Raw genomic sequence first — 15,939 nt, 5'->3', positions numbered from 1 at the left:
GAGCAGCCCTTAAAGTTGAAGGGTGGGCCTCGGGAGCAGAGACAGCTCCGCCAGAGACTAGTAAGTATAGCGCGCTTGCTTTATTTATTTTTTTTTTATTTAACTTTTATTACCCGAGTGCTTTTGAAACCCCATGGGTCTGGACTTGGTCCGGCCATCATCACCAGAGGAAGTTCAGAAAACCGCAGTAAAAAATGCTGCAAAAACGCCATAAAAGCCGCATCAAAAGCATGGTCAAAAACCATACCAAAAACGCAGAAAACCTCCAGTAAACTTCCTGCTGCAAGATAAGGTTTGCAGCACAGAAAAACGTAACAAAAACGCCCTGTGTGAACATGGCCTAACAATAAAAAACAGTTGTGCGATAAAAATGTATTTACCAAACAGAGCTAAAAAGAAAAAGAAAAGAAAAGTTTGAAATACATGTTAAAGAGTTTCCCTTCCGCTCATTTCTTTTCAAAGCTTGTTCTTGTTTTAATGTAAACAGGTCAGAAGGAGAAAAAGGGAAGGCATGTGTAAAGGGTCCTGTGCCAGGAGGCCTATAAAGACGCCCCTCTGTTACACAGTCTCGGCCTCGTCTGCGCTAGGATTAAGGAATAAAATGATTGTGTGTGAAGAATAAATACAAAGATGAAAGCGGTTTTGTTATACAAACATATCAAAATGTCAGGGCGGCGGGTATTTAGCAAAGTGGCTCATTGGAAATGGAAGAAACGGGGTTGTCTAACAGAGTTTTAAGTCAGGAATTATAAAATTATGGCTGATACAGACGGCGTCTGACAAAAGATTGCACAATGCCGTCAACAATCTTCAAAGGACTGACGTGGGATTTCTCCTTTAGATCAAATTCTAGAACAGTGATCCGCAACGGTTGGGTAAAAATACAACTGCCGACTCCCACAGTCTCCTGGGAGTTGTAGTTTCCAGGAAGCTCGAGAGTGACAGGTTGCATTCCAGGAATATACTGTAAACTGAAGGCCGCTTTACACGCAACGCCATCGCTAAGGAGATGTCGTTGTGGTCATGGAATTCGTGATGCACATCCGGCCTCGTTAGCGACGTCGTTGCGTGTAAAACGTACGAGCGAACGCTAACGATCAAAAATACTCACCTTATCGTCGATCGTTGACACGCTGTCCATTTCCCAAATATCGTTGCTGTTGCAGGACGTAGGTTGTTCGTCGTTCCTGCGGCAGCACACATCGCTACGTGTGACACCGCAGGAACGTGGAACATCATCTTACCTGCGGCCGCCCACAATGAGGAAGGAAGGAGGTGGGCGGGATGTTCGTCCCGCTCATCTCCACCGCTCCGGTTCTATTGGGCGGCCGCTTAGTGACGTCGCCGTGACGCCGAACGAACTGCCCCCTTAGAAAGGAGGCGGTTCGCCGGTTACAGCGACGTCGCTAGGCAGGTAAGTAGTGTGACGGGTCCAAGCGATGTTGTGCTCCACGGGCAGCGACTTGCCCGTGACGCACAACCGACGGGGGCGGGTACGCTCGCTAGCGATCTCGCTAGTGAGATCGCAGCGTGTAAAGTGACCTTAAGTCCCCATAAAACTTATTTTATTTTTTACAGGTTAATATTTCTTTTTAATCAGTTTTTTAATAGACATTTGTAGAGGTTGGAGGTTACGTTTTATAGTTCACATAGATGTAAATATAAAGAGAAACTGAACCTAAACTTTTGTTTTCTTTGTATAAATTTGTCCAGCAAGGAAAATTCTCAAACTCTGAAAAACACTATTAGTATATTTGACTTTGTTCCTGTAAAAGAAAAAAAATTGCAAACCCCTGCTTTTTCCCCAGTCTATTTACCTGCTATCATGAGTGACAGACAGTCATGTGGGTTCTGGCCAAAGAAGGTCACAGCGTTTGGCTGCACAAAATGAGCCCTGACTTACCATTGTTCCTGCTGTTAGTATTCATTGGTATAGGTGGTTTTCCAGCTGGATTCACCTCTTCCCCTTTTTGGACTCAGCAGGAGCTCGCCTGCAACCCAGCTGCTGATCATCAGCATTATCTAGGTGCTTAAATACCCTTTCCTTCCTTTGGACTGGTGCTGGTTATTGTATTTAGTTCATTCAAGCTCTGGTTGCAAGCAGGTGGTTTGTACTACTCTGTGTATTGTTGCTGAAAACTTTGCTGAACTTCTATCAGAGTCATCTCTAGATAAGTAGTTCTTGCTTTTCACCCTGTGTGTCCTCCTTGTTTTGTCTATAGTGTTTAGGGGGTTTGATAAAGAGCTCATCCCATCCGGTCCCGAGTTAGGGCCCAGCACTAGGAATACCTTGGGTGAGATATCCAGCTCAGCTCATAGGTGTGGAACCTATCTTGGGTTGTGAGGGGCCCCAGGGACCAGCAGTAGGTTTGGTCAGGGGTCACTATCTTCCCTCTCCCTAGACACAGGGTTTCTCTTCCCTTTCGCCATGCACTTGCTACTTCCCCGTACCTAGCGTGACACCAGCCTTCTGCTGCATTATTATTAAAGCTTACTCATTTGGAGTACAGATGATGGTAGTGAAAGTGTCAGCAGCAGTTTCCTCCCCTGCGTGATGCATAGCGTAGCTCCAGGCTTAGGCCGGGGTCACACTAGCATATAGCATTGGATGAAAGAAAATCAGAATGATATATGCTAGTGACACTTGGCTCAAATTCTCCAGCGAGCGTAGAGCCGCTAAATCACTAAATCATCCCACACAGATGTCTCTCCAGACTCTTTTCTGAAGACTTCCACTGAAGTGAAACTCACTACCTCTTGTGAGAGCTTGTCCCACTCGTTGATCACCCTCACTGTCAAAAAGTTTTTTCTAATATCTAATCTGTCTCTTAGGTTTAGTTTCATCCCATTGCTTCTAGTCTTTCCTTGTGCAAATGAGAATAGCGCTGATCCCTCTATAGTTTGAAAGCCCTTGAGATATTTGTAGACATGTATTAAGTCTTCTCTTAGTCTTTTTTTTTTTTTTTTTGCAAGCTACACATTCCCAAATTTTGTAACCGTTCCCATGGTTTACAGACCGGTCACCATCCTGGTAGCTCTGTTCTGAACTTGCACCAGTTTTTTTTATGTTTTTTTAAGAATGTGGGGCCCAGAACTCGTCAAAGTATTCCAAATGAGGTCTGAGAGTAAGAAGAGTAGAGGGCGATAATCACTTCACGTGATCTAGACTCTATGACTCTGTTAATACAACCCAGAATAGTGTTTACTTTTTTGCTGCTGCATCACACTGCTGACTCATGTTCAGTCTGTGATCTATTACTATACCCGAGTCTGTTTAACACATGCTGTTGGTTAGCCCTAATCCTCCTATCTTCTCCATTGTCTGTCTCAGCATATATCGGACAGCACTCAGAAGACATCCAATTTTTCACAAACTCCCATAGACTTGTGTGGGTGTGCATGATCCAAGAAACGTTGCCAATTCCAGCATGCTGCGAATATATTCCTCAGATTGATTACAGCTAAAGGAAAAATATGCAGATCTGACCTGCATCTTCGAATAATAATCCAATTTTTATCAGATTGCACTCACCCGATTCATACGCCCGTGTGACCCCGGTCTTAGTGAGACCCAGGTGCTGAGCCAAGACGTTTACTGCCATTGTACCGCCCCGCGGCCTCGGCTGCGGCCGCCGAGCCGCTCGGTTCCGGGCTCGTGTGTCGGTGGCTCAAGCGCCTCCGGACCCGGGGGTCATGTCGCTCTGGAAAGGATGTAGTGGCGGTGCATGCAGGGGTTTGGGGTGGTTGTTTGGTAAAGTTCGTGACGCCACCCACGGGTTGTGGTGATCATAGGATGGACACCACCGCTGCCGTTGACTAGGCCTCCCGGTGACGGTGTTATGCAGCTTGGTGTTAACCCCTCCGTGGGCAGGGGCGATGGTCCCGGGGACCCGTACGGGGAGGGATGCAGGCCGGGGTGCAGGGCGCAGGGTGATGGCACTGGTGTACTCACTCTGACACAGGAAAAACGGAGTCTTTGATAAACCAAACGGCAGGATGGACGGGGCCCACAGCCGGCTGCGGTGTTCTCCCTGGACGGGTTGGTGATGGCTGTCGTTTCCCTGCACCTGTGTTATGTTGTGAATGACTCCGGTGCCTGGGCACTGGTAGTCCGCTCCCCGGCGTGTAAGTGGCCGTAGGAGCCCGTTTGCCCGCAGGAGCTGGCCCTTTGGATCTCTTGCCTGTGGCGGTGGCACTTTATCTGGGATGGTTGGGCTTTTGCCATCAGTCGGGACTTGGGTGGGAATGAACCCCTGAGGTCCAGACCGCAATCAGTAAATTCGACTATCAGGGCGGCTTCTAGCCTAGTCGGGGTCTGAGTACCCTGCCTGATGCTTGGCTCCAATCGGCTACCCGGTTCGGTACCGGCGGGCCACCGCCCGACCCTGGTCCTATGGTTCCACCGACCGTGCGCCAACTCCTGCAGACGGCCACCACCGTCTGCCGACCTTGCTGGAGGTGCCTGGGCTCCGACCCAGACACCTAGACAGTCCGTGGCAGGCCTGGTCCCACGTCTGCCCTTGACTCCACTCCTCACTCCTCCACTGTCCTGACTCAACTCTCCACTGTACTGGACTCAACCGTTTTTGCTTTCCCGCCTCCAGGCCTGTGAACTCCTCGGTGGGCGGGGCCAACCGCCTGGCTCCGTCCCACCTAGTGTGGACATCAGACCCTGGAGGGTGGCAAAAAGGGTTTCTGTTTGACTGTTGTCACCTGTCCGGGGAAGGGGTATGTGTGGTGTCATGTCGGTGACTACCTGGCTAGTCCAGGGCGTCACACCATTATCTCTCCATTCTGTTATCAATGCAGCTAAAGGCAGGCAAATAGACGGAAGTCACTTACATTTTTGTTTTTTATTCTTTACAGGAATCAAGACAATTTCCCTAATTAAGTGATTTGCAAAGTTATATATATTTCCATGCTGGGCAAAATCCTTTGAAAATCCTGTTCCCTGTCAGCAAGTTGTTCGCAGTCTAAAGAGTTTTCTCTCTGTGTCTCCCCCCCCCCACAGCCGGGCATGACAAGTAGAAATCAGAACCAAAGTGTTGCATGGGCAAACAGAACCATAATACGTTTTTAAGTCTGACAATCTAGGCCTGTAGCATCTAAGAGATGTGCCCCTTTTGTCATCCAATCCAAGCTGTTTTATGCTACTGCCAAAAAAATGGAACTTGGGTCAAGTACATAGGACAGTTGTTTCCACTACTAAGGGCAATGCAAGATGTGCAGAGCTTAAAGGGGTGCTCCAATACCTATAAAGCCCTACCTATCATTAAGCCCTAATCACTTTTGTAATTAGCTTTAATAATAAATACCTTACACTTCTCCCTATCCTGCTATTTCCTATATGTATTTTTTTAACTTTACTTCCTGTGATTATTTGTGTTAAAAGACGTGACATCACAGGAGGCTGGTGCTGCACTCACTTCTCTGCAGTGTCTATAACTCCTCCTAAAACGGGACATCATAAGGGGTAGATGCTGTAGTCAATTAGCACAACTACGGTCATCCAATTCCTCTGGTGACATCCTGGTTCTGTAGAGGTGATTAAGAGGTGATCACATCTTCAGTCGCAACCGCCATCACAATCCCTGCTTCTAACACCGCATCCTCTTTCCCTGAAACAAATAGTCATCAGGGAACAGAGATAGAAGCAGTGTGAGTGACAGCAGCGCTACCTCCTCAAGACAATTTGAGGGTGGTGATAGAAGCAGAGTGAGTGACAGCAGCGCCACCTCCTGAGGACAATTTGAGGGTGGTGATAGAAGCAGAGTGAGTGACAGCAGCGCCACCTCCTGAGGACAATTTACGGGTGGTGATAGAAGCAGTGTGAGTGACAGCAGCGCCACCTCCTCAGGACAATTTGAGGGTGGTGATAGAAGCAGGGTGAGTGATAGCAGCGCCACCTCCTGAGGACAATTTGAGGGTGGTGATAGAAGCAGGGTGAGTGATAGCAGCGCTGCACAACAGCTCCTATTACTGCCCTTAAATGATTCGTCATCAGGTAGCAGCACTGCTCTCACGCACATTACTTTTGTCACTGCCCCATGATGATGATTTGTTTCAGGGAAAGAGACAGAGGTGTGAGAAGCAGTGACAGGGACGGCAATTGGACCTGTGATCACTTTTCAATCACCTTTACTAAGCCAGGACACCGGTGACACAAGCTGCGTGATGGGGTCCTGTTCCAGGAGGGGTGATAGACACTGTAGGGAGTGAGTACAGCCCCAGCCTCCTGTGACGTCACATTTGAGACTCCTCTAAAATAAAACGTCACAGGAAGTAAAAAAGCAAAAGGACTCATATAGGAAATAGCAGGATAGGGAGAAGTGTAGGGAATTTAGTAATAAAGTTAATTTCAAAATTGGTTAGGGATTAAGGATAGGAATTCATAAAGGGTTTTATAAGTATTGGTCCACCCCTTTAAGCTCATCAGCAACAACACAAGAGAGCTTGGAGATAATAATTTGGGGACGTCATCAACATCAAATATAAGATGGGATTGTCAACTTCCAAGAAAATCCAAAAATAGTCCGGACCATTATGTGATCAATAAGTGGTAATTTCCATAGAGCAAGGGATACATGTAACATCAGGTTTATAAAGTATGCCATGCTGCAGTGATGAAATTAGGACAATAATGTAGTGGTTACAGTTTTGAACATGGAAATCTAATGTTTCTTTAGAAGGAAATCCGTCAACAGGTTTTTACTATGTAATCTGAAAGCACCATGATGTAAGGGAAGTGAGCCTGATTCTAGGGAGGTATCACTTACTGGGCTGTGTTTTTCTGTTTTAATATAATAAGTGCTTTATCAGCAGGAGGTTATCACTAGAGGATTAGGTATCTGGTGCCTCTTGGGATACCCAGCCTTCAGTGATTGACAGCTTTTTTTGTACATTGTATATTGGCAGAAAGCTGCTTATCAGTGGTGCTGGCGGGTTTATACCCAGGTTAGTATTTTAGAGAACTGATAGATCTGCAGCAGAGAAAACAGACACACATAACAGCAATAGATTCTGTGTATTAGCAAATAAAAATTGTCAAAATTACCTGAAATCTTCAGAGGAGCGCTCTCTCTCAAATTCTGGAAAGTGGCTTCCAGGTATGTGGAAATAAGAAAAAGGGTAAAATACATGGGGAAATGTTTCACGCGCGTTTCAAAATAATTTCCAAACTACTTTCATCCATATTGTTATTTCCCGATAATCCAGGAAATAGCAGAGTAATGCAGGTAATCATGTGGAACAGGCGCTGCAGAAATAGCACCGACCGTTCTAATTTCTTCTGGACATATTTAGCTATGCAGAAAGTCCAGATTTCACGGGAAACTTCATTATAATGCTGAGCACCATTTTTTATTAAAGTCCAAGCTTTTTCTAATGCAAAACGCTGCGGAATATTCACTTATGTGAATGTGCCACAATTCTAAAGCAATTTCCATAATATAAACAGTCTAACAGTCTTCGTGCCTTGTGTCACAGTCAGTATGCATTTTAGACACTTTCTGTGCCTCACTCAGCAAGGGTAACAAAGCCCAGCAGCAAAGAGTCGGGACTTTGTATACAGTACCTTGAAAAAGTATTCATACCCCATGAACTTTTCCACATTTTTTCACGTTACACCCCCAAACAAATGCATTTTATTGAGTTTTTATGTAATATACCAACACTAAATAGCAAGTATCGTATTTTTCGCTTGATAAGACACACCCCAAATTTAGAAAAAAAAAAAGGAAAATAAAAATGGGGTCCGCCTTATAATCGTGTAGTATGTTACAAAGGGAGGGGGCCGCAGCGGTGGTGGAGCGGAGATCACAGGAGGCAGGAGCGGTGCTAAAGTAGGGCAATGCTGCAGGCAGTGCGGCAGATGTCCCGGATGCTCATTGTAGGCACTGTGAGGCAGGAGCATCAAGAAACTGTCAGCGGGGCGGGCTTCAAAGAAATGGCGTTCAAAGTCGGCGCATGCACAGATCGAGCTATCTGCTTATTGACGAGCCGAGACCTCACCTGCACACGATCCACTTCCGGGTGCCATTTTCCTTAAGTTCACTGTTCGGAGAACAATGGACTGGAGGAGGCGCATGCACAGATAAGGTCTTGAGCTTAGAGCTCAATCTGCCCACGGTCTGACTCTGGGCACCATTATGTGAAGCCCGCACCACCGACATTTTCAGGATGGCCCCTGACTCACCCCCTCTACCCCCGCAGCGAGCACAGCCTGACATCAGCAGTGGCTACAGCATTACCACCACCCACAGAACAGCGCACAGCCCGCACATCCCCCACTAAGCTACATTTGGCTTATAACACCCACTCTCCATCTTATTCCCAAATTTTTGGGAGGAAAAGTGCGTCTTATAATCCAAAAATTAAATATAAAATAAAATACGGTATTTGTGAAGTGTAAATGACACATGGTTTTCTAAATATTTTCACAATATAAATCTGAAAATTGTGACTTGAATTTGTATTCAGCCCTATGTAGTCTGATACCCATAAATAAAATCAAGAGAGACCAATTGCCTCCAGAAGTCACCTAATTATTAAATTGAGTCCTCCTGTGGGTAATGTATTCTCAGTATAACTACAGCTGATCTGTGAAGGGCCTCAGAGGTTTGTTTTAGAACATTATGGATCAAACAGCACCATAAAAACTAAGGAACACATCAGACAGGTCAGGGATAAAGTTGTAGAGAAGAGTAAAGCATGGTTAGGTTATAAAAATATAGCCCAAGTTCTGAACATCTCACGGAGTTCTGCTCAGTACATCATCCAAAAATGGAAGGCTTATGGCACAACTTCCAAAATAGCAAGAAATGGCCTGTGCTGTTCCACCATGTTTAATGTAATATCCACTGTTATCAATGTCTTCTATAATGTATATGTTCATGCTTGGCCTCTGCTGCCATCTACTGCTTAGGCCCTTCTGTTCCCCTGGTTCTTTTTCGTCCAGCCTGTGGGAGTGTTTTCAGCCCTACATGTGACCTCACATCCTGCCTCGATCTTAGTTTCAGTTTTAGTAAGTGCATTGTGAGGAGCACATCTCTGTCCTTTGGGCTTCAGAAAGAAAGGTTTTTGACCAGTAGCAGGTCTAGGACAATCATCACAAGACTACCACAGTTACAGCCACTTGATCACTGTACTGCTGCATGTTTTGTTCATGGAGGACAAAATAAACCCCCGTTGCTACACCTCAGTGTGTGTACATTTGAATCCATCCACCCTGGAGCGCTCTGGTCATGTCTGCATCACACAGTGGAAACGAAGGTAAGACTCTTCACACCTCTACCCAACTACCTGCCTTCAATTGCCTCTAAGTGGGGACAGAAGAACATGGCCATCCACGTAAATTGACTTACCAAGCAAGGAGAGGACTAACTAGAGAAGCAGCCAAGAGGTTCATGGTCACTCTGGAGGAGCGGAAGATATCCACAACTCAGGTGGGAGACTGTCCAAAGGAGAACTATTAGTCATAAACTCCACAAATCTGGCCTTTATGGAAGAGTGGCAAAAAGAAAAACATTTTTGTAACGCAAGCCATAAATTTAGTTTGCAGTTTGCAAAAAGCCATGTAGGGGACACAGCTAGCATGTGAAAGAAGGTGCTGTGGTCAGATGAGACTAAAGTAGAACTTTTATGCTAAATGCAAAACGCTGTATGTGGTGGAAAACTAACACTGAACATCCCCCTGAAAATACCATAACCACCATCAAACATGGTGGAGACTGCATCATGCCGTGGGGAGGCTTTTCTTCAGCAGGGACAGGGAAGTTGGTCAGATGCGAAGATGGTTGAATATAACTACAGGGTAATTCTGGAAGAAAGCCTGTTAAAGGCTGCCAAAGACTAGAGACTGAGGTGTAGATTCACCTCCTAGCAGGGCAACGACCCAAACCATACTGCCAAAGCTACAATGGCTGGTTTAGCTCAAGGTATATTCATGTGTGTGACTAGCCCAGTCACAGTCCAGACCAAAATCCCATTGAGAATGTGTGACAAGACTTGAATATTGCTGTTTACAGACGCCTCCATCCAATCTCACTGAGCTATTGTGCAAGGAAGAATGGGCAAAAATGTCAGCCTATAGATGTGTAATACATATAGAGACATCCCCAAAAAGACTTGCAGCGTTATTGCAGAGAAAGGTGGTCCTATAAAGTATTGACTCAGGGAGGGCTGAATACAAATGCACGGCACAATTTTCTATTTTCAATTTTTTTAATATTTAAAAAAACAGGTACCATTTCCTTTACACTTCAGAAATTTTTGTTACTTTGTGTTGGAATATCAAATACAATCCCAATAAAATGCATTTAAGTTTGTGGATGTACAGTGAAAAAATGTGGAAAGGTTGAGGGGGTATGAATACTTTTTGAAGGCTCTGTAAGATTAAGATAAGACTTCAGGTGCCAATCTTGGCATAGATTTCTGACACAAAGTAAGTCAACTAATAGGTGATGTAGGGTTGGACTAATACAACAAACGTAACAAACAACATGGGCCACGGTGGCACATGTGAGTCATTTTAAGACTACTTAGTCCAACTTCACACTGTCTACAAACTACATTTTAGTAAATCCGCCCTAGTGTGTGTTTGAAGGCGCACATATACTGTAAGTAGTTATTAGCCAAAAATCAGTTGTTGATATATATATATATATATATATATATATACATATACATACTCTGTGTATATATATATATATATATATATATATATATATAAATATATATATATGTGTGTTTGGGTGTAAAGAGCTCCCATATAGGGATTAGTATGGTTGTTATAGAACTCTGCTCAGGAGTCCCCTTTATTTGCTCCTCTATTACATCAGCTACTGATTTTCCTATAAAACCTAAAGCCAATGCTATAATGGCACTATCGTGCTGATTCTATACACACCTTTAGTTGTGAGTGCAGATGTATAGTTTCTGAAATATAGGCAAGTAAAGTTTGTGAAATACGCTGTTATTTGATTGATAGGTGCTGCAGAATATCCAATATGTGGGCCGGGTTTTGCTAGTTATTCCTGCCCCTGTCTGCCTGCCTGTCCTTACACCCCCTGTCTCTGTTATTACAGGGGAGGAAGGACATGCAGGCAGAAACGGGCGGGAATAACTTGCAAAACCCGACCAACTTATTAGATATTCTGTAGCTGCTATCAATCAAGTAACAGTGCTTCACAAACTTTGCTTGCCTGTATTTCAGAAACGATACATCCGATCTCACAACTAAAGGTATGTATAGAATCAGCATGATAGCACCAGTATAGCACTGGATTTACTTGATATATGAAAATCCGGGTGGTTGGTTCCCTTTAAATTATTTCAGTGTAGTAAAGGCCACTTTACACGCAGAGATAAATCTTTGGCAGATCTGTGGTTGCAGTGAAATCATGGACATATTGTTCCATTTGTACACAGCCACAAACCTGGCACTGATTGTCCACAATTTCACTGCAACCACAGATCTGCCGCAGATTTATCTCTGTGTGGGACAGGGCCTTTATACACACTATATAAAGTAATAAAACTTGTACTAAAAAAATCTCAATTTGTTGTGTTCAGTTCCAATCTAATGAAGACCCATGGTAACAGATTACAGACAGACCTGTGCCGTCTGCTCCTGCACTCACACTCCCTTTTGTTTCCTAATGTTCTTCTCAGTAGCATACATATTGGATGTAAGAAGGATCAGACTACACAGGGTTTTGTTTGTCGTCTGTTACCAGGAAGACGCATGGTTCTGCCTAGGAACTGTATACACAAAATAATCTGTATGAAAAATCCATCATTTGCATAGGTTTTTGTTTTTTGCATGAACTGAAGGAATTAAAAAAAAAACCCAGAGAATAAGATCCTTCCCATTAAACTAAATGTAAACTTTCTCACAATGCATAGAAATAATTTATTTCAAAACATTTTCATACAGAAACAAACATAAAAAAGAGAAAAGTAACAAAACAATAACGTTCCATAAACATTCGAGTTCTCTTCTGGCGTCTCCTTGTTGCACCCGACAAACTCACCCGTATGTGATGCCTCCGATGCTGCATTTCTTGAAGTGCATTACATTGCAAGTTAACGTTCCAGTTTTGTCTGAGAATAAATACTTCACCTAAAAGTGCAGGAAGAAACAGAAATCAAATACTGTCAAGGTTATTCACAACGTGCGAAAACCTAAGATCAAAAAATCCTTAGATAGCGGCGTGCAAGATGGAAACATTGCTGTAAGATTTTGGGTGCAACTTTCATTTACAATTTTGGGATATAGAACAATGAGGATTAATTTGCATTCTTCTATTTACCAAACAATATTAAGAAACATGTTTTTTATTTTCCTGTGATTCCCAATACACCCTGATTAGAGTTGAGCAGATCGGTTATAATCCGGGTCCGACGGATCCGGATCGGTTTGCCGCCGAAGTCCGGATCCAATCCGGAATCCGTGGCTATGTACATGAATGGGGAGCCGGATCCGGGACGAGAGCGAGAGAGCGAGGGAGCGAGAGAGAAAAGAAAAAAAATAAAATATATATATAATTTCCGGATCCGGATCGTGCACCCCGAATCCCGGGTACTGGTCGGACTCGGATCGGACTCTCGAACCGTGCGGATCTGGATTTTGCCAATCCGGGTCCGCTCAACACTAACCCTGATCCCTAAAATTGTTCTCTGTGGTAAGTCTTCAAACACTCTTCATTAAAACCGGACGTCACATCCTGCGCTGATCAGAACTAAAAAGCTGGAAATGTCCATACAAGATGGGATATTGTTCTTGTAAAACAAAACCACTGCAATTTTCTTTTTTGCCAGATGATGGCAGCATTTGTAATTGTCATTTTTACAGGAAATTTGAAAGGACTGCAGTGAACTTCTGTGATACTTGTGTGTACGAGTCCTGAAGATTAAGGATACCGTCTCACTAAACGACGTACCAGTGATTCCGACCACAATACGACCTGGTCAGGATTGCTGGTACGTCGCTACAGGGTCGCTAGTGAGCTGTCAAACAGTCAGATCTTCCCAACGACACGGCAACAATACGGCGGTCGCTGGGACCCTGTCACACAGCACGATTCAAATCTTAATTAGTAACATAGGCGTGCATCTACATTGCCTTTTCCGCGCCCCCTCAGCTCCGATTGGTGGTCGTAACTGCGTTGCGACTGGGCGGCCTTGCCTTTAGAGAAGGCAACATATTAGCCCTTCGCTTCCATCCTTCTCCATCCTTGTCCATCCTACAGTCCCGATGCAGAATGGACTGTATTACGATCTGCTGCTACACGCGGTCCGGGACAAGTGAATTCAGCCCTCTGAAATGTACTGTGATCTACAAGCCAGAACAGAGGATGGAAGCGGCCAATCCGAACGCAGTAGCGATCACCAATCGGAACAGAGAGGACGCGGAAAACGAAGATGAACGCCTACATGAGTCGCGAACGAGGTTGTTGGGTAAGGTGTCAAACACACCGATGAGTGCTGCCTTGCGGGAGCCCGACGACCAAAATATGAACCAGAATAGTGTGTAACGATCAGCGATTTCACAGCAGGGGCCAGGTCGCTGCTCAGTGTCACACACAGCGAGATCGCTGATGAGGTCACTCCTGCGTTACAAAAACCGTGACTCAGCAGCGATCTCGCTAACGATCTCGCTGTGTGAGAAGTACCCCTAAAGGGTGCTTTACACGCTGCGACATCGCTAGCGATCTCGTTAGCGATGTAACATGCCAGATCACACATACGATTTGCCGAGTTCGCACATGTGACCGGTGCTATAAAAAAAAGCAAAAAAAAAAACCTGACCTATGTGCGATCTCGGCAAATCTTATCTGCGATCTGGCGTGTCATCGCTAGCAATGTCGCAGCGTGTAAAGCACCCTTAAGGTTGAGTATCCATGTCCAGTAATCATCCGTTACAACAGCTCTGTTGGCAACAAAGTTCTGCAGACACAACTTTCTTGTTCGTTTTGAATAAACTGATTTTTAGACGATCTGCTTTTTTTCATTGGAATCTTTGGAAAGCGGATCCATTAACAGATTGCTATTTAGTCGTCCGTTTTTCTTGCATTTGTAAAGGATACATTTTTTTCTTACTGGATCAGTTTCAAATGGAAGATAAATAACAATCAGATAACAGATCCGTTTTCCATAGATTTCAATATTAAAAAAACTGATGCAGCAATAATCTATTTATTCAAAACGGACAACAAAGTTGTGTTTGCAGAAATTTATTGCCAACAGATCTTTGCAGGATCCGCTCTAATGGATGATTACTGGACGTGTGAACTCAGCCTTAGGCCTATTTCAGACGTCAGTGATTCTGGTACATTTGTACTGTCATGGGTATGAGACGATAACTATGAGTAGGGGCACCTAGAGTGGCCCTCAGACTAGGGGCTCTAAACTGTCCATTATTGCAGAGGTACGCCAGAGGTGTGGACCACCAGCGTAGCCCTAACATCTGAGTAGCCCTGGTCTAACACCCCGGGGAGGGCTGGGACAGGAGTAATGAATCCCACAAATACCGAAAGACATTGGAAAACCAAGACTCAAACTCACTGCAAGCACACACAGGGGAAAACACAATACGTGCTCAGGGAAGAAAGAAAAAACTAGTTTATTTCCACCGAAACACCTAATAGCGTACAACAGTTCAGCAAACACTGGGTCACCATGTATAAAAACCGGTATCACTGGAGCATAGTTAGAGCTAAATTCGGCATGTGAGGCTAAGTTCCACCATTTTTTATATGGCGGAGGTGGCTGTGATAGGACGTCAGCAAGCTGTAACCCTAGCAGCAATTCCCCAGGCAGTATAAATTATCTCCTGCTAAACTGAGGACCAGAGAGCACAAAATAGTCGATGTCCAACTCTAGATGAGCAACTAAGAAGCATCAGGTTGCCTGCCAGACTCTGCAATGTGAATAGAGTCTGGAGGCACCATGACACCTAGTGAGTGAGGGGCAGAACACCACATGACAAAAAGTGATAAAGTGGCTCCATGAACAAAACATTTACATTTTGGGTCCGTAGCCATGAAACTCCCCAGATCTCAATCTCATTGAGAACATGTGATCAATCCTCAAAAATGCAGGACAAACAAAACACAGAAATTGTAATAAACTCCAAGCACGGATTAGGTAAGAATGAGTGGTCATCAGTCAGGATTTGGCCAAGAAGCAGATATCTAGCGGCCAGGGAGAAGAACAGAAGTCTTGAAAAATAATGGACACCATTGTAATGATTAAGTTTTTGTCAGTAAGTGTAAGAACCTATAATTGTACTCCTGTAACCATTGAAATGTTTGACTAAAAAATCTAAAAATACTGAAGCAACGGAGTTTGTGAAAACCAACATTTGTATACGTCTCAAAACCTTTGGCCACGACTGCACATGAAAGAGAAAGAAGTGACAAGGATCTCCCCACCTGTCCCAGCTCCTCATTCAGGTTGGATGTTCGGGCCATTGCGGGGGTGTCTGTCTCTGCATAATACATATCTCTATCCTGGAACAAAGAGGAAATCCACATCAATAATTCAGGCCGGGATTACCCCTGGCATCCATTACTTTATTTTGCTTATGACAATTTGTTCTAGTCTAACCATATAAATCCTAGTGTGACATGAATGACATACATTTAGATACGTGCACTCTGAGCATATTGTATGGTCACGCCCTGCAGATCATGCAAGCACGCAAGTATGGCTTATCCCAGCTATGACCCTACTCCAATCGCCATGTTCCCAAGTACAAAAATGCGTTTTTTTGCAACTGCATTTTTTTCAACCAAAATACGCAAGTGAGATCTGCTGTCATTATTGGGTTTTTGCTTTTATTTTTTTACATGTTTTTCTTTTATATCATATGCTTGATTTTACAGATTTGAATCAACTTTTTTAATACATGTTTTAGTTAGAGATGAGCAAACCCAA

General features: G+C 44.2%; 1 protein-coding gene across 1 annotated transcript in view; it reads right to left on the bottom strand.

Moving 5' to 3' along the window:
- Positions 1-15,939, bottom strand: part of ATP8A2 (ATPase phospholipid transporting 8A2) — a 1,156,459-nt gene that overhangs the window by 816,011 nt on the left and 324,509 nt on the right. The window contains exons 13-15 of the mRNA XM_075337374.1: positions 15,435-15,512; positions 12,033-12,121; positions 7,055-7,099 (exon numbers count right to left, since the gene is read on the bottom strand). Coding sequence (XP_075193489.1) covers positions 7,055-7,099; positions 12,033-12,121; positions 15,435-15,512 — 212 coding nt within the window. The remainder of the gene's footprint in view (positions 1-7,054; positions 7,100-12,032; positions 12,122-15,434; positions 15,513-15,939) is intronic.

This window comes from Anomaloglossus baeobatrachus, chromosome 2 (genome assembly GCF_048569485.1).
Source record: "Anomaloglossus baeobatrachus isolate aAnoBae1 chromosome 2, aAnoBae1.hap1, whole genome shotgun sequence".
In the NCBI taxonomy this organism is placed as follows: Eukaryota; Metazoa; Chordata; class Amphibia; order Anura; family Aromobatidae; genus Anomaloglossus; species Anomaloglossus baeobatrachus.
Note: the sequence above shows the minus strand (reverse complement) of the source record. Positions and strands in the feature narration are given on the sequence as shown.